The sequence below is a fragment of the Osmia bicornis genome, chromosome 9, assembly GCF_907164935.1.
Source record: "Osmia bicornis bicornis chromosome 9, iOsmBic2.1, whole genome shotgun sequence".
Taxonomy (NCBI): domain Eukaryota; kingdom Metazoa; phylum Arthropoda; class Insecta; order Hymenoptera; family Megachilidae; genus Osmia; species Osmia bicornis.
In genome coordinates this window covers 488,929-512,578 of record NC_060224.1, presented here as the reverse complement: position 1 = coordinate 512,578, position 23,650 = coordinate 488,929, and the positions used below count along the sequence as shown (strand labels likewise).

Sequence of the window (23,650 nt, the reverse complement as noted above, 5' to 3'; positions counted from 1 at the left end):
AACATATTTCTACTATTTAGAACTGTACAATCAATACCAGTACCATTAACGACACACCATTCGAGCCCTCTATACAATGTATTCTTTACCGCAGCCTCTGGCATTTGAGCATAGGTATATCGTTAACGGAAATCATTGCACCAATGCGTCTAAGACCATTCGTCTTTTCTTTTTCATATTCTTGACTGTACATTGTAGACAATATTTACTCAAACTTCATTTCGCTATGTCAATGGCTGACCACCACAGCGACTCCTTCAACGTGTTCAAACAGTTTGGATGCTTTGTCGTCTGGCATCTATCTGCAAGTCATAGAGGTTCGTGGACTGGAACAATACACAATGGATACTTGTTTTAAAATTGAGCAGAAAGCTAGACGTATCGTTCGTGTTTGGTTTTGCTGTAACAAGTAACAACTACACGGGGCAGTTCTGTTATCACCCTTACGTTATCCGTGTCCTTTCCATTCTTTTCCTTATTCTCTCTTTCACTTTTCTCTCTCGACTATTGGTCCTTTACCGACGGAGTTACCCTCTTCATTGCCCGCTTATATCTATCATATATATATTAAATAATATTACACATAATACTATCCGTGTATATTAAAATTTAACGCGGCTCTAAACAGCCGACCTGTGATTTTCCAATAGAAAAAGACCCAGAGACGGCACGAGGTCTTTGACATATTTGAATTCACAAAAATCCAGGATACGCATCATAATATTAGTCTTAAGATTGGCGAATTCACAGCACAAGCTCCAGGTTGAGCTTAAGAAAGCGAGAGCGCTGTCATTAGACGGTTTAAAACTTGCATCTAATGCAGCTCCGTGTCAGCCACTATACGTTTCTTTTACCTAACACGGCTCTGGTTAGCCCTGGTTGAAGATTTTGATTAATTATTAGAGGACGCTGCAACAGCAGTAGCTCTTCTTCTCTTTCTCAGGGCTGAAGTTCATCTCGCGTACAATTTCCGCAAATACGTCGTTCACGTTTGTACGATTCTTCGCAGAAGCTTCGACAAACGGGCAGCCCCATAGGTGAGCCAAGCATTACTTCGGCTGTATCCACTTCACGGTGATGCTCAAGATCCAGTTTATTGCAACAGTAACACCGGTACCCTTTCGGTACCTTTGACGCGTGTTATCAATTCCTTCATTGCCCTTATATCCTGGAAAGTTTGATGATTTCGTCAGACTGTAAACCACGACGAACCCTCTGGCCGTTCTTTATATAAAGATCGCGCATACTCGCGAATTGTTCGGTACCGGCGGTATCAAGGATTTCAAGTACACACGGCGAGTTGTCCACTTCGATTTCTTTACGATAAAAGTCCTCGATCGTCGGATCATATTTTTCCATAAAACATCCCGAAACAAATTGCACGGTGAGTGCACTCTTGCCTACCCCGCCCGAGCCGAGGACGACTACCTTGAACTCGCGCATCTCTTTGGCAGTTCGTCTCTGTCTCCTCCTCCTCCTCCTCAACGTGTCCAGGACCGAGAGGAAGGTTTTCACTCTCTCAACTACCTAGCCGATTAATCGTAGCACGTTTCTTCTTTATCGAATACAGTATAATTATTAAACTACCGCTACTAACTTCGTCCTCGTATTCTCGTAACGATCCTGTTCGAACGAAAACAGTTCTTATTGCCGAACAAAGGCATCGATGGATGTTACCAGACAATGGATCGTCCACAAAAATTCACGGTGATCGAAATATATCCGTTTTTTAGGCTCAAAAAAGACATGACAGCACTATATTCCACACTCTCTGTCACACACCGCAGTCCCCTGGCGACGTTCGCCTGACTCCTTCCTGTCTTTCCTCTACCCCTCACTTCTGCCATAGGTCTGACGGTGCGTTGACGCCATCTTATCACACTTGAATTTTCTTTTCAACCTCTTGCACGAACATCGAATACCGTCTCTATCCTCTTGCTCTACACTAGTTTACGTACGCCTAACTATATATATCGTTTCAACACTTATCTCTCGGTGAACAACCAAAAATCGTGTTTAAGACGCGTTTTCAAATTTTCCTTGCATTCTTGTTTTTTCCTTGCAGTTCAACCTGTTTTTACCATTGGTGTACACGATTGGATGGAAAAAGTCGCGTAAATGGCAGTGCCGGGTCGAGAAGACTAATGTTTCGCTCTTTCTTTGTGTGCAGAAGCATAGCCGAGGAAAATAGTAAGAGAAGAATCACGGAAACTCCCTTTACCGGATGCAAGTGTCACTCTCTTATCTTCTAGACAGCACTATCCACGACCTCCACACTCCCAAGTGTTTCAGTGAGTTTTAATAATATTATTAAACATTCCTTAAAATCATGCTCGAGGATGTTCGAGACCTATCCCTTTTTTTTTTTTTTTTTAATAAATGAAACATCACCTTTTCATTCATCGCTAGGATATTCTATTAATGACAATGATGTAAACCATTCAAAGATTAACACTATTATTTATTAGTTAAAATTACACTATGTCCTTTGTATTTCATCTTACAAATAATTAAAGGTATTCGCTGTATTAATTAGCGTTTTTATAAGAAAATAATTATATCGAATCATTACACGATGAAAAATGTTTAGATCAATCGCATAAGATTTCTTACTACATGAGAACACTGCCTGAAATACAAATCCTTAAAATAGATCAATAAAAAAGAAAATAGATGAGACGTGCGTAACGGGAAAATTTCATTTTTTTTTTATACATATATACCGTGCAATTTTTCGATTATTTTCTCTTTTTCTTAGTGCTAAAAAAAAGAATAAGAAGGAAAACAAGATAGCAGCCCGTAAGTTTTGATTCTCATTTTTGTTTTCACGATTAAAGGGCGTAACTGCTTTTCTGAAAAACCGGAAGCATGCGTTGCTATCGTATCTTTGTGGTTTACATAGCTTCCCATTTCTTTCGTATATGTATGTATGTATGTATGTATGTACATACATCATTCTAGCAGTCACGACATTTGACGACCTTGTGGTATGCGAACGCAGACACATGTGAGACACGGTGACATCATCTGATGAAAGTGTACATAACTGAGCAATGCATCATTTTACATAGTATTTGATGACGAACTAGTAATTAGTCACTAAAAGACTACTTGCCATTAATGTTTTTAGAAAATCACGTGTCAAATTTTGCTCGAAAAGCGATTTAAAGTGTAATATTGTACAGAATAATAATTTTGAACGAAGGCGCCCTTAGCATAGGCCATATAGGGCAGTTGCCCCGAGCCCTCTCGCTTAGAGCGTTTTGTATTTTGTAAAAAATTCAATTTCAACTTAATGATTTTAACTACACAAAGGAGATAAAATGAAATAATTTCCATCGTGACAATGTTGAGTCAGCTTCCATTATACATCTCACCGGAACAACTTGCATATGGTTCTAAAACGCACGTGCACCTTTATCGTTTACTATTGTATCAATGATGTTCAGTGTCATTAAATGGAAGCAGTCACCGAAACTTTGTTGGCCGTTTACTAACCGCATAACGTTAATTCATATAACTTATCGTACCTGATTTCTTGTCGATCGTTCACCGTGAAAAACGTAATCAGTGCATGTTGTTAGGCACATTGGAAAAAAAAAAATTGCACGACACGAAAGTTATCGAGGTTGTTCGCAAACAAACGAGGAACTGTCGATTAGGCTTCAATGAAACCTAATTTAAGGCTATTAAAAAGTGTATGTATAATGAGATGGAAAGTAGTTTAAGGTGTCACCTTTTCGTTCTAAATATAATAGAATGATCCATTAATTTAAATATATTATCTCTAAGTAAAATATTACTTTTTCAGTTACTATCTATTAGTAGTATTTCATTGTTTTGTTAAATAATAAAAATATAATTTACTTTGTTAAATATGTAATATTATAACTTATATGTTACAGTTTAATATCGAATAAGTAGAAGCATTGGTTTAAATTATCGATCATAGACGTATCGGAAGACAAAGGATTGTTATCAATAAAAAAATGTCGAGTTATCGCTTATAGTTCATATCCTCACGTAAAGTTACAACGACCTTTAGGAGCGGACAATAACCTGACAATTTCAATAACATAAACAGCATTACGATTAGAGTTTCGTCATCGCACGATTTTCCTCGTAACTAATTTCCAACTTAATGACCCTGTTGGTAAAGTAGATTGTTACGCAGGAATCATTACCGACCGTGGGGTTTCTTCAACATACCGAATGATCAAATAAAACGTAAACAAAACAAAGAGAATCTTTTAGGTATAAATTCTTTTTTTATTTTTCTTCAAATACTGTCATTTGAAACATTAAAAATGATATAACTTATACAAAAATGTTAAAACATTTAGATTATTATTTATCAGTACTGGCGTAATTAAGATTTTTGTTTAGGGGTAGGCAGGTCCATCTGATCTATTACAAGGGAGCATTTTGGAGACGATTAAGCCCACTTTAACTTTTATACAATTACGCCAAGGCTTATCAGTAATATTGATTAAATTAAACGATAAATTGATTTCAAATTTAGGTGAAAAAAGAAAAAATGGATTCCATGTATCCTGCACCTCAATCACCTTATGCACCAACAATGCCTGTCCCAACTGCACCACCACCAAGTGTATTTTCGATGCCACAACCTGGGATACCGATAGTACCACAAGGTATAATCATTTAGATTATATTTTCATACAGTTAATTATTTAATTTTTTAGGTATTTGCTTTGCGAATCATTACTTCGCGGACTTAGATCTCTTATCAGATCTTACTCTAATCCCAATGTATCTCGTCCTTGATCATTATTTAAACAAACCGGTATCACGCCGCAAGAATTAAATGATAAAAAAGGATTTAAAAAATGTGAAGATACGAGTTGTTAAAATAGTTGAAAATCACGTAAAGCAAAATATAATTCTACGAACTTCCTGAACGCTGAAAAAAAAATTTCTTGGCCGCTTAGGTAGTTACTTTGGGCCTGATTTTATCAGACCCTTCCGACCATTATCTGGATCTGTAGTACGAGAAAAAGAGACTCGTAAACGAGCCACGATACAGCCACTGTTTGCCAAGTGACGATCAGTAAGTAGATAATAGTCATCTTCGTTGATGGAAGCATCGCGCACTATGTAGGATAAGTGACATTCAGTTTCGTGTTCTCTTATCGCCGGTAAATACTATCTCTCTTTTTCTCTCTCTCTCGTGTCGTTCCTTGGATCAGTAATTGATGGAAATCAATATTGAAATCCTTGTTCGATCACTGTGTGACGTGAATCATGAAATTGATACGCGTGCGGTTGTTTAAAAATTTCAAACAACTTGAGAATGATTCAACGTTATAACAAGGTAGTGTTAATAGTATTAATACGTCTCGAGTCTCTTCTCCTGATATCTGGTTACTAATGCACATAAGAATTCGTCGCTTAGGGTCAAAGTTGATAGACGATTATTATACATTTCTTCTCTCTCTACAAGCGCTCCCCTTTCTGATATTGAAACAACGTTTACGATGCAGCCTCCTTTTATCGTCTGCTCGCTTCTTCTTTTTTTTTTATTACACGATTACAACTAATTGCCACTGAAATGCGATTATAATTTATTCACGATTTTTCAGACAGAATTCACATGGAATTACGTTAAAAATATTTTCAATATTTTCTTGGCAATAGAGGAATGCAAAAGACAATTGTCCAGTGAGATTGCACGTTAACGTGATTCATGGCTAATTACCGGTGCCCGAAGATTAAATAATACACTGTCCAATTGAAGGAGATACGGTGCATCTAGCTGGACGTGCGTTGCCAGTTTATTTATTAGTCTGGTACAGTTATAATTATGTTGCAAAAACTGTAATTTTTGTCTCATACAACATTCTTCAAAGTGTACCGTTTTGCTGGTCAACGTTTACAGTTAGAAGGTAGCGTTTAAAGAATAATTTATAAGCAAATATAAAATATTTTGGTCTTTTTGCTGGAAAATTTTCATTCGAACATCGATTGTTTATTGTTTTCTTCCTTATCTATGAAAGATAACATGAAAAGGCAGGGAAGGCCGGTCTAAGAAACTAAATCTGTCCCCTGGAAAGTACGCACGGTTTTATCATTTTGCTGAGGAGGAGAAACTTGAGAAAACAACCGACTGGTTAGTGCATCTTCTGTTGCCAATACATGGCTACTACCTTCAAGCAACTTCAGTAATGCTTATTCGCGTCACGAGTACATTTATAATATTAATATCTGAAAGATAAAAATATATGTAACTTCCTGCGATTTAATTTGATCGAACCATGATTTCATTGTCGCGTTGATAATTGCAAGGAACACAGATGTGAGTGAGTTTAGTCGTTAGAAAGGTGAACCAAGTGATGGAATCTGAATATTTTGAGACTTCTTGGAAAGGAAAGGTACAACAGATTCGAAGGCGGCTTAGAACGTTGTTCAGAGACACGCTAAAGAGATACCGATCAAGGAGGAAGGGCTACACCAGATTCCTCACGGACGAGGAAAAGAGGTGACTCGTTTGACTTCCGGTCAAGCTCTGCATAGGAAGAGATCTAACGAAAATTCTATTCAAAAAATTTTTATTTTTACTCTAGCACAAAGAAATATCTGAAAAAATACAATATATAATCTGTGTTTAAACACGTTCAACAGATAGGAGATAGTAAAGCGTGTTTGAAGATATCCACATAGATATTATGAATTGTCTTAATTATTTTATCAAACCAATTGTTATTTCTTCGTTATTTTTTTGTTTAATAAAATATTCTAATATTTATTTTTTCATTTTAGGTGGTTGGTCACCGTCGAATACGACTTGTCCACCAGGCTTGGAATACCTTATGGCCCTTAGTCATCTATTTGTACAACAGAAAGTCGAATTAGTCGAAGGTTAATTAATTATAATTGCAATAAGCACTGGATAATTCCAATGCACCTGTCGGCTTAAATAATTTTATAAGAGTAACTAAACAATTCAATCAAATGTTTGCAGCTTTTACCGGCTTTGAAACAAAGAACAAATACATCGTAGCGAATGTCAGGGGAGAGCCAGTTTATTACGTCGCGGAGGAGTCTGGATTTTGTGGACGTTTATGTCTGGGCACCTATCGCAGCTGTGAATTTGTTGTGATTGACAATAACAGAAGGGAAGTGTTGCGCATGGTTCGTCCCTTCAGATGCGACAGTTGCTGTTGTCCTTGCTGTATGCAGGTATTGAACGCTCCTTTTTAAGCGCTAAGGAAGAGACACGGTTGGCCTTACCGTAATGAATGATCAAGCACGTAACGGTTCTCAAGGCTGTTAAAATGGCCAATAAATTGTTGGTTCAGGTTCAGCTTAAGCCTCGAATAACACTCGGTTGATCTTTTAATAAGTTTCGACTCTTAAAGGCTGATCAATTTTATGATAATATTAATTAATACCTAAGCAGTTAGCGTTGACAGGTATTACGTTTTCAATAATATTCAATTCAATATTTAACCCTTTAAGGGTTCAAAGATCTCTATTAGCCCGGTCCTCTTCAATTTCTAAAAATTTATTTGATTGTTTCTTTTTCTTTCGTTATTTTATAATGGATGAAATATTGATTAGTTTATATTTACTTGATTGATTAACAAGTGTATCATCTGTTTGATGAAATATAATAACAAGTTATATCTGTTTCAGGTATCTGCATAACAGACACGTATTATTTTCTCTGTACAGTTGTGCACGTCAATGGTACAATCATATTTCACATCAACACACAGTCACGTCGGTAGCCAATCGACTCATGAAGGACACGTCCGTTCGCGTTACCGTAATTGCCTCTTTATTTATGGCGGCCACTAGATACGGCTCGCAAAACGTTCGCTTAAGTTTCTCGAACATACGACGCGCACAACCTGCGAAACTTTCTTCACACGTGCGCACCATCTGCGACGACTACCTTTGACGAAAAATTATTCCTCAGGCCATTAGAAAAACTGGTCACGATTCATACTCTTTGAGCAACACCGCTCGCTGACACGTTTTGGTTCTCTTTCAAACCCTCATGGAAGACCCTATTATTCCATTCTATACGAGTTCGTTGCAACATACTTGCAACGTATTTGGCAGGTCATTCTAAATAAAAAATGTTACATAAACGATGGGTCAATTCAGTTCAGTTGATATGGATAGAAATACCGATTGAAAAAGGTAAACACCATATTTGTTTTCTTTTTTTTTTTTATTCTTAACCCTTTGTTCAATAATCATTTTTTTTTTCTTTATGTGATTGTATGAAATCTAGAGTGTATTTAAATGGAAAAGCTGGCACCCGTGAAGCTGCAGTTAGCATTAAGAATAATTTTGCTGATATCTGATGGATATGGTCAATGGAAGTATGCCTATTTGCACAGAACCATGAAATATTTATTGTCAATAGTTCCTTTTTCATGTACTATTTTCTACGATTTCAAATAAATAATTAAATTAAAGTTAAGTAACTGGAACGCGTCTGATTATTTGTAATTTATATCAACAACCCACATTTTGGAAAACGAAGAGAAATCGACCTATGGTTTATATAACCTTTGTTTACTTGGAGTAAACATTTAAAATTATTAGGAACATTCATGTTATTTATACTCATTCTTCTTTATTATAACTTCTGGGTACAATAAATCTTCAGAGAATTCATTTTTTAAATTCTCAACTTCTATCCTATTTCATCGTTCCTCATTCATCTTGCCCTCTTTCGATTAAGTTTCTCCTAAATTGGACGAATATTCTATAAAAATAAAATAATATAGTAATTATTTAAAGCATTCTGGCCCGTAAGAATTGTAAGTTTCGCTCATTATAAAATTTCGCGGCTATAAAATTTTTTAGAGCAGCGCCACTAGCGGGGTCGTGCACTGGAAAACCTATTTGAAGTAATAGGATAGCAGAAAGGTATAAGAGGTATGCGGTTTACTCCGGGTATTTCAAGATGGCGGCCGCCGAGTTATTCATACTCGCCTGTGAAAAAAAATTAATTACTCATTTATTACGAATAATTTATGCACTTTTATGATTACAGAACGAAGATTCATGTCTCAGTTATATTCTCACGTAATTTCATTAACATCCTGCCCGTAATTATTTAATAATCAGCAAATTACAGCTGACGAGATCGCTGACGATTACCGAAGGGTTGCAGTTTTTAATTATTTATTCATTTTTCGTGATTAAGTCACGAACCTTTATGATTCTTGAATGAAGCCTGATTCATCCGCTACATTCTCATATATCTTTTGTTATAATTCTATTAAAGAATAATTAGTTATTAAGAATTTTTCTTTCCGCGTTGATACCCGACTAACCTTCACATTCCTATTAATAATTTATTTCACAATTTCTGATAATCATTTACGTATCTTAAGGACAATATCATAAACAGAGATCCTTCAATTACATTTAGAGTCAATTTCTATGCATATTTTGTGCCCAGATTATTATTTATTAATGATTAAAGCGTTGTCGGAATACGCGAGCGAAATGTCATTCTACATTTAATTAATTTCTTCATTTCGAGCAATATTTTATACACTTTTAAGCTATCATTATGTATTTTGATTCATTATATATAATTCCCAACAAGTTTTATGCATATTTGCTCTGTATTTATTAAATAATTAGCATCTCTAATTAATTTGACGTGTTCCTAACTTTCATAGAAAATCTTGGAAAAAGTAATATAAGAAGAAAGACAATGGATCATAACTCATTCCGCAATTATAAAAGTGCATAAATTATTCGTAAAAAACGAGTAATTAATTATTTTTCACAGGCAGTTATAAGCTGCTCGACGGCGGCCATTTTGGAATCCATCTTGAAATACCCGGAGTAAACCGCCCACCTCTTATACTTTTCTGCGTTCCTATTACTTTAGTTTTTCCGGTGCACCAACCGCTAGATGGCGCTGTTCTAAAAAAAATTTTACCCGCAAAATTCAAATGACAGAAAAGAGGAATCGAAGTCGCGTAACAAAGTGATTATTGAAATAACTAATTAATTTATTTTCAGGAACTGGAGGTGTATTCTGGAGATACATTACTTGGTTCGATAACGCAAGATTGGAGCCTTTGGCGACCTACTTTTTCGATTCGTAACGCAGCCGGAAATACTGTTTTAATTATAAAGGGACCTTGGTTACGTTCTGCCGTAAATGTAACATTTAAGGTAATTTATTATTTCTGTAATTATTTCTTTTGTAGGTTATTTTATTCATTATTTACTTTTTAGGTTAAATCTGCGGATGGTAGACACAGAGTTGGAGATATTAAGAAAGAATGGAGCGGTATTGGCAAAGAAGTTTTAACTAGCGCAGATAATTTTGGTATAAGTTTTCCAGTAGACCTAGATGTTAAGATAAAAGCCGTTTTACTCGGTGCTTGTCTTCTATTTGTAAGTCTATTATTATATGAATATAAATACTATGATTTATATATGTATTTGTAAAGTTATCTTTGAATATGCATTTCAGGACTTCATGTATTTTGAAAAGAAAGATAAGTCAGCCGCATAAAATGGAAGCTCTTCCAGATCTGTTTAAAACAAATACTTTACTATAATTACTTTTGCTATGCTTTTCTATATAGCTTTTAACAGATTAATATAAACAGAATTGCATACAATTCATAAGAGTGTAACTAAAAGTCTTCTAATGTATTCTAAAGCCTATCTATAAGATGCACGTGTTACTGCAATCATATTTTTCTATGTTGTATTCAAAAATTGACATACTACGATTGTCATAAGCACAAGGTACTGTTTTTCTGCCAACTGATGTAATTACATTCATTAATTGTTACGAGCATATGTTGTATGCATGTATTTTTTTAAATGTGACTGATTTATACTCACAGGTATAAAGTAAATAATGATTTTGTGAATTTTACAAAGGATGGAGAAAGATTAAAGAAAGGAAATCAATATAATGTGTATGTCCTTTTATTCGTCTTTAACTCACATCTTCATACATTTGATAGTGAAATCATTACCGTCTCAGCTGCACCATTTGGCATGCTATACTCGTCGCAGATGTTCTTAGTTTTGGTAAAAAATGAGAATGAAAAAACAACTTGCACGTAACATCCTCTCGCATAGATTACAAAACGGGATGCTGCAAGACACTGTAAATACTTACTCGTCGCGTTTCTTACAACACATCAAGGACCGAATCAGGTATCTTATTGAAAAAATAATTTGAATTTAATATTCAAGATCAAGTATAACGTTTGTCGCGTTTGTAAGGTAATCTTGAAAACGTTTTTATTTTAATATCGTTACAAATGCGCTCTTAACACGAATATCACCTGCGTAAAGTGTTGAACAAAATCAGTGTGAAACAGAATTGTAGAAAAATCCAAGACGTCCTCGATATGTTAACGATGTCGCGACTATTAATCAATCCAAATTTGATCACACAATAGCTGATAGTTTCTCTTCACAGATACAATGAGACGATCGACAGTAAACACGATACAAAAAGCAATAAGGTTGAAGAAGAAATAATAAGAATAGAGAAATGAAAGAATACTGCGTGTATTTCTTTAGCATGCTGGATTACATGTCCTTAGAAAAAGAGATACAAGAAAAACGGGGTGTGAAACGAAATTGAAATACTGTTGAGAACAATATGCAATAATGTATAATACAAGCTGCTCTTTTCTTTTTACTTTTTCTTGTTCGTACGGATCGATTGAAAGGAACTCGAACAATAATAATAACAATAATTAAAATAAGGATAATAATATTAATAGTAATTGTAACGCATGTAAAAAGGAGACCGTGGAAACAAATGAAAGCTGTGCGCCCGTACGTTTACGACAAGAATCTTAATAAACTGAAAAAATATCTAATTTACGATCTTTAGACTCGACTATACGAGCTAAACCTCTGATATTCTCTTGAACACGAACAAAGCTTTTCGTCGTCACTGTTTTGGAACTCTAAGGACGCGCGTGTAGCTGCATAGAGGATCTTAGCACATCAAGGACCAAAATACTCGTCTAAAATGATGGGCGATCATGCCCCGGTATCTTTTTATTCGACAACAACGTATGAAGTGAGAAATGCCCCATTTTCTTTCTTTTCTAAACATATTTTCTTTAAAGTACAATTTTTGATGGTTCTTTTTGATATTTCTTGTGTGTTCACAAGTCTCTTTGAAGAGATTTCATCGAACACCGTTCATTCCGCTAGGAGAAATCAGTACGAAGGTTAAAGAAATATAGTTCCAAGGAGCAGGAGGGTCCTCGATGCGTCAAGAACGTCTAAAGGGTGAATAAAAGAGGGAGATGGTCGCGTATCAGTAGTTGTCTCCTTGGCGCGCTTTAAAGTTCCTTCTCGAGCTTGATCAGCTCAGCGATTCCATCGTGCATCTCCTTCACAGCCTGATACTCGGTAAGACCGAGACGTCGTTTGTTGGAGATATCGTAGATGCCACCCTCGGCCTCGGTGTGTTCACCACGAGTACCGCGGACCTGGAGGTTGAATTTACCAGCGATTTCCTCGAGCTTCGCTCTATTAGCGGCAAGCTTCGGCACCTTGATGTGTACAGAGGCTCGTACCGTAGTACCCAAGTTCGTGGGGCAGAAAGTGAGAAAACCAAGGCGGTCGTGATGGGAGAAGGGAAGTCGTTTTTCGATTTCGTTTACAGCGGTCACAAGACGACGATAGACCTACGAAAAATATAATAATCGTTACTTATCTTTCCTTGATTTCTAATACATTTGTTTTTTATAAATAGATATCATCTACCTGTCCAAGATCACCGCCCATTTGCATAGAGATGATACGAAGGTGATCTTCCTCGTTGACCCAGACCAAGAAGGTCTTGGCATCGTTGTGGTAAATACCACGTCCAGTGGGCCAGAAACGGCAGGCATTAGCGGCCTGCAAGAAGCGGTCACCTTCCTTGAACAGGAAGTGATCGTCGATCAACTTTTGCTGGACCTCTTTGCTCATGCCAGTTAGAGGATAGAAGGTTCCCTTTAGTTCACCCTCCAAACCAGACAAGGTGCTGGAAACCTTTTCTTCCATCTCCTTGTACTGGGCCTCGGTCAAGCATGGGTTGAACGGGTAGCCTTCCAAGGAACGTCCGCATCTTACACGGGTGGAAACGATGAATTCACCCTAGATAAATAAGGAACGTTTATTAATTTCAACTGTTACACCTGATCAATTATTTGTAATTTATCTACTAATACTAACAGCAGGATCGAGATTTCCAAGAGTGTCAACATCACCAAAGTCCTTTGGTGGATGCTTGTCAGTCTTCTTGAAACCACCATGATAGTCTTCGATGATTGGGTCAAAGAGGTCGGCAAAGATTGAGTAGGACTCAGCATCAGGGGCGTATATACCAACGCCAGAATCCAAATTCTCAACACCAGACTGGATCACATCGAGAAGAGTAGAACCGAAAGAGGTTTTCTTTGTTTTCAGTTGATCAAATACTTCCTTGGTTAGATATTTCTTCAACAATGACTTGCTGTCAGAGGTAGACACTTTGGTGAAGCCAGCTTCAAGTTTATCCAGAACTGCCTGGTCCACCATGTTGCTGTTCTTTTTACTGAAAGAAAGATGTATCAAATTAATATCATCTCACAAAAGAAACACTAAACACACACAGAGAATAAAAATATTTCACATAAATCAATGCTTTTGAAAGTTAAGCGAAGAACTTTTTTATTTACAAGAGAAAAATGTATGTGAAGTATGCTAATGAAAGCATAATTAATTTCTTTTGATGCGAGACAAGGTCCCAGAGGTATGAGCTGGTCATCGCTGTACTGACACGTTTCAAATTGATTACGGTAAAGTATGATAATGATATTAAACTTGTTATCAACGATTCTTATCTCGACTATTACGTATACGTTCCCCAGATCATCGACGACGATTGGTCGTTATCACATAGGTATATGATACAGATTTTCAGACGATTCGTTGTTTTGATAAAATATCTACAGAATACAAAGTTCTCGGTAAAGGCTTAAATTTTTATACACGTGTAATTTTGAATAAGCAGGTAGTACATATGTATGTAGGTGGTAAGACGAAAACGTGGATTTTCTTGTACTAATCTATTTTTTTAATTTTCCAGAAACAGCCCATTTTAATGAGTGCATTTTAAATAGTATTTCAGAGACAATTTAAGGGGAACAACAACTCACGTTTGAAGTAGCCTGACAAGAAGGTTTCGACCACTGAATCGGGTGAAAGGTTGTGTCAGGACTTCCTTCGATATTCGGATCAGTTTAAAGATCATGAAGAATTTGTCCAGGAAATGAACCTTAAGGAGAGACGAACCCTTAGTCTTGAATCTCGTGCAAGATCCTCGAAAGGATTCATCGTTCGTCCAATATTTAAAAGAAAATTTTCAAAGGCAACGTGGTCGAGACATAGTATCTATTTGCCACTTGAATTTGGCAACGACAAGACTTGTTTAATTGCAATCTTGACAATCAACAGTCAGTCTCTTTGCAATGTGTAAAACGTAAAGGTGAAAATACATATAGGGCACCTCGAGAGTGTACAGAGATTTTTTGACCGATCGCGAGAGCGATTCTCAACTGATTAACGATCACTCTCACGATAGTCAGTTCTGAAATTGATAAAAGTATCACGACGAATTTTTATAGATCGTGCGAAACAGTTACAGAACAAAAGGCGTGTTCGTCGTTGGTGCATTTTTTGAGACAGTAAAATTATTGTGAAGTAATAAAAATTTCGTGAAGTATCGATGGCTGTATCGAACGGAAACCCCAGTGGGTCAAATACGTACACCTCCTCGACGGTCGTTTCGTCCGACGATTCGCCGCAAATGCCCATCGACGTACATATGCCCATTGTCCACGTCTATTTATAAGCGACGCGAATCCTCTTTATTTTACAAACGCGAACAGGCCGATGCTAATCGGAAACCACGTTGTTCGGTGCTCGTCACCATCAGGACGAGATACCATCGCGTTCTACAGTTTCCTGCCGGATTTTAATTGTCTGATATTAAATAAGTATAACGATTAATTATAACGTTTCTCAGAAACTTTCCAACGCAATTAATTGATTCGATATTTCAGAGTGATTTCACTCCGAAAGTATGACAACAGGAAGGGGAGCAAGAAAGAGAATACAGCACGAAATGCAAATAAAATTTTTCGGTCGACCTGTTTCCAGTCCACGCCCCTAAGTATGGGCAAAGGGTTAACCCTTTTGTGTGAACCAACAGAGGGTTAGCTACTATTAATGTTGGGTACACACTCGTCGAGCCTCCTTTATCGTACGAGACTCGAGAGAATGATCAAGTTAGAACCCGATACTCGATTAACAGAACAGAAAATTTCATCAAGGATGAAAAAGAGTAGCTCCTTAATTAAACCTGCGAGGAGCCCCGAAAATCCTCGCATATCATCAAAGATTAAGTACGGTAAAAGGTTCGTTTCTAAAGTTCTCAGCTTCGTTTATTATGAATTCAACGAATGTCTGATTTGACGTACAGCTACGTCACTGCTAGAGTGTAGCGAGGTGTCGCGATGATCAGGTGCGCAACACGTCACACCATCGCACGTTAAACACTCGAGGAACGAGAGACTTTGTACAGTGGGGGTTGACAAACCTTAAGAAGGATTTACCGGCGGATACGTACTCGTCACTCGACGTGGTATCCTTCGAGGTACATCCGCCCATGACGACGACGACGACGACGGCGACGGCGACGCCCCAGCGAGAGAGAGACAGAGAGAAACAGCGATAAAGAGAGGGGCAGAGCCGTGCGTGTATTCACCTCCGATAATCGAACTTCACCTCTTCGCTTCCTCCCGTCTGTCTGCACAACCCCGAGAATCACCGAAACCGGAAGTTCCACCGGAGTACCACGCTCCTGGGTAAAACTCGCGAATCAAGATGGACGGAAATAGAATATTTGTGTTTTCTTTTCTTCACAAATACGATGAAATCGGTATCGAAGCACTTCCGGTTACCCTTGACCGCGCGTCTATATATTCACCGGGTTGGCAGAACGTGCGTCCAAAGGTCGTCTATAGTATAAATATTATTCCTCCTCGATCGTTCCCTTTAATTGCCCGAGAACACTCGATGCCAATCAGAATTCTCTTTCCTCCGGTGCATCTCTGTTTTTCGAGCGATGCACTTCCGGTTGCAAGCTGGCTGACTAGCGCGGTGTCTACACCGAAGGCGCGGACAGAAATTCCCTCGGTTACGGTTCATTGGAAAATTGATTATTCGCGATCCTTGACTCGATCCGTGTATAGAAAAAGGAAATCCTCGTCCCTGGTAATCGCGATCAATGCATCGCGCTATTATTATTATTCTCTTTCCTGGTTGCAGGTGAAAATGAAAGGGAACTGCGTGTCCCGGGGAACCCCGACCCGACCCCGTCAATCGATATACGTGTACCTATGTACGAGCGAACCGAAACAAAATTGCACTTTTGAATTTTTTTAGAAAAAAAAAAAAAAAAAATTAATGATAAAATCAGCCAGTGCAACCGATTAACCTTCTTTCTATACTTACCAGTATATAGGAAAGAGAATCCTAACGATCAAAGAGCGCGATTGATTAAAAAAAGAAAAACACGATAAATCCTTGTAAAAAACACTTAAAAAAATGGTCTCAGTCGTTGGAATATTAGTTGCTCCTGGAATGAGGTATCTCTTTTTTTTTTATCTTTGAGCGTTCGTCAGAACTCGTCGGTATCCTCCTGATGCGTCTTGTGCGTGTATGCGCGTGTTTGATCGAGCCTTAACCGAAGGATCTAATCGGGAAATCGAACGGGTTCAGCTGATTCGCGGGTTCGAACGTGGTAAAAAAATGTTCGGCGTGTCGCGTGTGATGTGAACACTACAGTCTCTACGCTATCACTAAGCAGGAGGCATTTCTGCGTGCCGTGATCTCTCTCTGTCTCTCCGGGCAATTCCCTCCCTCCCACGGGCACCCACCGTCCTTCTCTTTCCAAACTCCTCTCATCCTCTCTCGCTTCGACTATACACGGATCTGTTCTCTCCATCTCTTTCCATCGCTGTCATTCGGTTCGCATACACCTTTATACGCGTTTTCTCCTTCTGTTTAAGAGCGACTTTTCCGACGATGCTGTCTCCCTTTTTCTTCAAAAAAAGGTATCCCCGTTTTTCCCGATATCTCTCTCATTTTATTCCTTACCGGGATGCATCTTGCTCCTCGTTCATCCGGTGCATCCTTTTCTCACCCATTGCTCGCGACACTTCTTCTCCTCGTCTTTCTCACCGTGTATCGGTCTTTCTCTCTCTCGCTACTTAGTTCAGGGTGGGGCACACCGGCGTCCAGCACAGAAGGATACCCGGTCGATAGCACGCACCTACACCTACACCTACACCTACACCTACACCTACACCGATACCGCTATCCACAGCCTCTCGGTTACGTACGCGAGGAAAATCACGCACACAATCGTTTAATCCGTGTCACGTGTATACAGGAACCAACCACCCCCGCGAGTGCTCGAATCGTAGCAATTTTCGGGCTCGTTCGCATTGTCTGACGTTTAATGTAACGCGACACCCCGGTGTGCCTCTCTGACTAATTGTAAGTAGCATGGGACGATTGATAGAATAATTGTCAGCGACGACTGACCGGAAGCATCAAAAGAGACCGAGATATTTCAATTACCATTATCCATTATTCTCTGGAACTTGATATCTCTGATTCCCAGAGATCTTCGGTATACATTTATTACGTGTACGGAATCGCGATGAATTTAAGCAATAAATGGCTGCCGTCTACTTGAAGCTGTTTGGCGAAAGTCAACTCACGCACGAAATTGCTTAAACTCGAATAGTAGAATATATTTGTACATGTCAGGGAATGCATCTCAGACGAGGACTCGTTAAGTAAGCGTTTCTAGGGCAACTTGCAAAAAGAGAGAGTAACGATTCGTCTCTTCGCTGCTACCCCTTTCCAACTTTTTCACCGCAAGTATACAGTGAAAAGACTCGAGACGAGGAGGAGAATGAAAGAGCGACACGAGGGTGCGGGATAAAAACAACCACACGGGGCCATGGTAAACGTAGTAGACACTTTGTTTCTATTCTTTCGGGGCTTGTTGGCCGATTTCTGGCCACTTCAATCCTCCGAGCACGCGTTATCTCCCTTTTGCCCGCCAAAAGGGCCACTTTAATCATCCTCCTGATCTTTTTAATTAATTTATTAGTGGTATAAAACGAATGAAATAGAGGAAGGAATTGATATCGTGGAAAATTAATTATAGAGAAGCTTAATTGTACACCGTTCATTATCAACTGCAGGTTTATCAGTTGCAACGTGACACAAATTCGAAGAGAATAGGATAGAGAAAGAAAGGTGATATAAAAGCGATTACGATCTGCTTGGGATTGAGTTTCGAGAACGAGTTGATAAAACAATCGTTAACACCGTATTTCGTTATCGAGCACTGATACCGCAGAGCCACGATCGTTTCATTACCCTTCAGCCCTCATCACTGAAATTTATGTATGTTTCATGATAATGATCGCTTTTGTAAGATAGTCTGACCTTCGGTTTTTTCCTCAGCTTGATCAGATTTCTCATTTTTTTTTTCATATCAAAATTTAAAATTTATAATCATTGACTGATATAAAAAAAAAAAAAAAAAAAAAAAAAAAAAAAATTGAAGATTACACAACGCGTAATGTGAAAATCATACAAGGTATACACGACAGTACTGGTGAACGTGGTTTTAACATCCTGTTACGTCATCGTCGCATTATTTGTGCCTTGGATTCGTACGGAATACAAATTTCGTTCTTTTTTTGAGACTGCAATTTTGAAAAGAGAAACGTAATGCAGGTCCTTGCAAACCTCTTATTTAAATTAGTGCTCGTAAGAGCAGCGAAACTCACGAGCAAATAGAAGAATTACTATGGCACACTTAAAGCGAGTGCAATTAAATTTGCAGAAAATAATCGTACGATATCTTTCAGGTGCTAAAAGAGGATTCTGATTCTGTTTACTCAGACTTATTATCAGTTGGCTGATTTTTTTCGTTACATAATCCTTGACAGAACGAACAATTTGCAACATCCAATTAATAGAATAATAGTAATATGCTGATAGTAAAAGAATAAAATTAATTTAGAAAATTTTGTCTTTGGAGTATCGGAGTTTAAATGATGCAAATTGTATTGTGCTGTTCTCATTTTTCTTCGAATGCTAATTGAAAATGATATTTCTATGAAAAGTGATTCGAAACGAGGCTTCAAGGATCAATCGTCGTCACGGTTGTAACTCTAGCAATGAGTAATTGCATTTCTAGGTGAGAATTCTGACAAAGTCGCAGTAGACTTCCACCAGAAGGTAAATACCGAGTTCATTTAAAGAGAACATGACTTTATAAATGATATTATCGCACTAAGATGCTTTACTTAGGCTTATCAAATATTTGTCGATGATATTTCGTTGGTAAACATTATGTAATCACGATTTTTTTTTACCATTGTGCCTTTTAAATTCATTTCTAAGAATTTTGCAACGCAGTCACCTTTTTCTTTTTAAACGCTTCGGCTTGAAACTAAAATTATACATCTAAATTTGTAAGATAATTCATACAGTTCAGTTTAAGTTTATTAAGGCGTAAGAACTGTGTCGTTAGCATAGTGTAGGAAATGAACGAGCAAGTCGCCGGATGCGCTTGTTTCTGACTGGCACGACTAATTTGCCCAAGGAATCGCGACGAATTAAACGAATTCCAAGCGACTTGTATCGCCATTCTCGCAATCACCCGAACGAATCGAGTGTAAAATTCCTTAATAACAAAATGATCCCCCATTTCCCACCAGAAAGATGATATTGGTGTTTATTTGAAAGATAATTCTTGTCCAACCTTGGGATACACGTTTGTTTAATCATATTTTATATAAAATTAAAAAGAAAAAAAATGATAATATTGTAAAGGTTTGTATTATCGGTGTCTTGTCTTCAATCTTTTTTACCGACAGATCTATCAATTACCGATCACAGGTAAGCGCGCTGCCCCGTGGCGCACCCTGGCGGGAAACGGCGGAACCCACTTTGCCGCGAATTAAACGCGCGCTAATATTTGAATTTCCACGATCGGTAAACTATAAAATTTTGTAACTTTGAACGCGTTTAAACGTGGTCTTCAACGCAAGGAGCACTTTACGATATTTCTGGTATTTTGGTAGATAAAATAATGAAACAATTTATACATTTATACGTATGTGAATATAACTACTATGTTATTGAATTTAAATTTAAATTGAAAACTACATTCTAACCGGAACGAATAAGCATGCAAGTTAGATCTGTCTAGGCTGCAAAATAAATATCTATAAGAAGGCGACGCAAACAAACAACTACTTGCTCCCACTGATTGTGACTTAGCCAATTTATATTTTTAAACTGATGTAACTTCATCGCTGGCCTCAATTATTTGACTCGAGACTTTAACCTCTTATTGGCTCGTTATTATCCCGACAGTAACACTTATCATGCACAAACAATAGGTTGAATCATATTACTTTTGTAAATTTAAAAAAAAAAAATGATAATTTGTAAGACGATACAAATGCCATTGACCATGAAAAGTAAAGGGACTATTTTCAATTCGAGAGAAATTTCCAGAGAGTTTTTAACTACTTTTACGTGCGTATACAGTTATTGTCAAGGTGAAATACTGAAATGGTATAGGCAGAGAGAACCTACATGAATTATTTAGGGCGTACTATATCCAAGAACCTTCTAGATCACGATAGCGGCTACCCTTAGAACGGTGAATAAATTTTCATTTAACAGACATACGGTGGCGAATAAAGATAAAATATTTAAGACATCGGCAAGGTTAATCGATAGGGCTATATACTAAAATCGTGTAAGCTTATAGGTTGAAATTAAAAAAAGAGAAGGTACTCGCATGGAAGTATAGAAAATCATTACTTTCAAAGAATAAAATTAAGTTAATTTTATCAAGACAACGTCATTCGATCGAGTCTAAATTTATCTTCATTTTTATTGATATTTTCTCATATAAAAAATAGCAGTCGTGAAAGGCTTTCTGTAATTAGTTTAAAAGATTTAGATATCATAGGTAGAAAATGCATTTCTAAATGCAATCATTTCTGACAAAATAATAATTGAAGATTCAACGTGCGATCGAACGAGATTATCGTGGGTATATAGTGTCGCGAAGAATCGATCGAGGGGAAACCGTCGTCGTCGTCGTCGTCGTCGTCGTCGTCGTCGGCAGCAGCAGACGAGCGTGCATTCCGGTTTGTAACCGTGTATATGCAGTTCACGTATACATGCATATACACAAACGCGAAACGACGCGTTCCTTGCACGCAGAGCCCCGATCGGGAGACCGCCAACTATCAATTTCCGTTTTGAATTACCAAACGCCATAACGCATGCACGCGCCGCTCAAACGAATCTCCGGTCTTCGTGACTTAACGAGGTTCCTACTAAGAAACGCATCGATGCACATTTCTTCTTCGCTAATAAGACCGCCTTCTTCCTTGCATACATTTCGGCTGACGATAAACCAGAATTCACACGGTACGGAACAACGGGGACGAAACTGTTTTCTTTTTTTTTTCAGTTTCGCCATCTCTTGGAAATTACTCGAAACAGAAAATAAATGTTCCGAAATATTCTTTGTATGATAATTAACTGACGACGAATCGAGCCGGGGCAAGCGTATTAAGGCAATTAACTATCTATTTATTTATAATAATATTAAATAGATAGTTAACTAGCATGGGGGTGACCGGCGCCATTAATCTAATAAACGATCGTATCCTTAATAATTTTTATTCAAGTATTCACCGTCCTATACGGTGACCATTTCCACTATGCCAGTAAAAATAATTAATTATTTTAAATTAAGTAGCTGTAAACCGCGGAGAATTGAAAGGATGCTATTGAAAATGAAGAATTTGAGAATCACTGGATATACGTCCCTGGTCTTACGTAATCAGACTGCACCCACTCGTTTTACTGCACGTAGTCTGACCGTAATCTGTCAATTTACTTTTGACAGTATACCCAGAGAACGGAAATCCGATGCAGCGCACCTTACGATTTGCATATTCGATATATTTTCAAATCATTCAATTCGATACCATCGATCAAGGCGAATCGACAGTGTTCGAGAATTGCGTAACAGTCGAGATAACCGGAAACGAGATCCACCGGTATGCCGAGAGATCTTTTCGGAACAAGATTGGCGAAAATTAAACCAAATCGAATTAATGATCAAAAATATATCACGAGATAGTTAATTAGGACAACAATTCTACATGTACTAATACTTGAGAATTATCGCATTAATGTTGTTGTTCCGTGCAAAATCAAAATCAATAGCCAGAGAAAATGAACGTTTCGTGCGGAAAGAAGAACCACAAAGATGTAATACGGTATTATTGAAACCACCGAAGTGAGATCGATAGTAACTACGGTAAAACGACACTCGACGGTGTTTCTTAAAATCGATCTTCTAATGTAATCCTATCAAACTTGAAAACAATAAGAATTATCAAGAATTCCATTAGGAAGAACTTGTAATTGAGACAGTTATTTTTAGTTTTGTAAAATAATATACATATAACCTTGAAAGACGAAGCAGAAAAGTCATATCTTTTAGCGAGCCTTAATTTGACTCGGACACTCGTGAATCATGAGATATTTCTCATGAAACAGAGGTTAACGTTTCCATTAAATATGCATTCACAGGACACGTAACTATTATATCTCTGCGATGTATATCACGTTCAGTGATATAACTTTTAAAACACATATTCTTCTGAATGTTTTGGAAATTGCAAGAGCATTAATTATGAAACTTTCATTGACATACATATTAAGAATCTTCGAACAAATGACTGCGCATATTGGCAACCTTTCTAAAATTTCGTTACAATGTATCACGTGTAATTGAAATTTGAGATATTATGTATCTTTTCTTTAAATATTTGCATAAAGATAAAATGCAAACGTATGAATGAAAAAATTGTATAAAATATGTATCAAAAATTGAATCAGGAAAATTATTTCAACGATAAACCGTATATAAATTGGATTAATACAACAAGTCGGTTCGCTAACCTAAAAACCGGTATATCGAGAGATCGCAACGTAGAATCGCCACGGAGATTATCGAAGATTGACTCGACGATGAATCATTACTTAAATACGCGTTTCAATTCTAGAGAATCAACAGAACAAACCATGCCGATCTCTGAGGTCGACAATCGATGGATCGTTTAATCGTTTACCGGCGACACAACCGTTCTCTCACATAATTTATATTCCCTTTCGAATTTATAAATATTCAAAATTATTTCAAAGATTCTTTCGATCGTCATGATTTGCACGTTTAATCGAAGCGTAATCGGTTCGCGGAAAGAACGTTTTATGGAAATATCCTGCTTACCTTTGCAGACAAAAGAAAGTCGAAGGATGTGTTCTGAGAGTTAGTCCTCGGGCACGTCGTATGCAGGCACGAGTCGGAAACGAAGTGGCGCGGAATCAACTCGCTTCGCGACAGCCGAGAACCTCTCCTCTCTGCCTCGGCCCAATCGCATCCCTCCTTTGTACATACTCCACCTCACCCTCGATCCTCTCCCAGGGACGGTCCGCG

At 37.7% G+C, this 23,650-nt stretch overlaps 3 protein-coding genes across 9 annotated transcripts; 1 reads left to right on the top strand and 2 right to left on the bottom strand.

Annotated features, from left to right (window-relative positions):
* Nucleotides 1-639: 639 nt before the first annotated feature.
* LOC114877413 (ras-related protein Rap-2a) lies at nt 640-1,445 on the bottom strand. Its single transcript, XM_046287141.1, is given in 5 exon segments — nt 640-1,047; nt 1,049-1,099; nt 1,101-1,177; nt 1,179-1,214; nt 1,216-1,445. Coding segments are annotated over 5 exon segments (540 nt in total). The 5' UTR covers nt 1,444-1,445; the 3' UTR covers nt 640-899.
* Nucleotides 1,446-1,863: 418 nt separating this feature from the next.
* Nucleotides 1,864-10,934, top strand: LOC114877411 (phospholipid scramblase 2-like). 5 transcript variants are annotated; one of them, XM_029189973.2, is made up of 7 exons: nt 1,864-1,954; nt 2,171-2,291; nt 6,781-6,879; nt 6,983-7,200; nt 10,021-10,176; nt 10,240-10,401; nt 10,481-10,934. In XM_029189973.2, the coding sequence occupies exons 2-7, from the start codon at nt 2,225-2,227 to the stop codon at nt 10,520-10,522; spliced, it is 744 nt and encodes a 247-aa protein (XP_029045806.2). In that variant the 5' UTR covers nt 1,864-1,954; nt 2,171-2,224; the 3' UTR covers nt 10,523-10,934. The 5 variants fall into 5 exon arrangements, with proteins under 5 accessions (XP_029045806.2, XP_029045802.2, XP_029045803.2 ...); XM_029189969.2 differs by lacking the exon at nt 1,864-1,954 and adding an exon at nt 4,523-4,655 and having other exon boundaries at nt 2,211-2,291; XM_029189970.2 differs by lacking the exon at nt 1,864-1,954 and adding an exon at nt 4,526-4,655 and having other exon boundaries at nt 2,212-2,295.
* Nucleotides 10,935-11,525: 591 nt separating this feature from the next.
* LOC114877406 (arginine kinase) lies at nt 11,526-23,548 on the bottom strand. 3 transcript variants are annotated; one of them, XM_029189957.2, is made up of 5 exons: nt 16,537-16,869; nt 15,650-16,075; nt 13,213-13,573; nt 12,760-13,134; nt 11,526-12,680 (listed from the first exon to the last, which is right to left on the bottom strand). In XM_029189957.2, the coding sequence occupies exons 2-5, from the start codon at nt 15,688-15,690 to the stop codon at nt 12,333-12,335; spliced, it is 1,125 nt and encodes a 374-aa protein (XP_029045790.1). In that variant the 5' UTR covers nt 15,691-16,075; nt 16,537-16,869; the 3' UTR covers nt 11,526-12,332. The 3 variants fall into 3 exon arrangements, with proteins under 3 accessions (XP_029045790.1, XP_029045791.1, XP_029045789.1); XM_029189958.2 differs by lacking the exons at nt 15,650-16,075; nt 16,537-16,869 and adding an exon at nt 23,444-23,548; XM_029189956.2 differs by lacking the exons at nt 15,650-16,075; nt 16,537-16,869 and adding an exon at nt 13,698-13,775.
* Nucleotides 23,549-23,650: the final 102 nt, after the last annotated feature.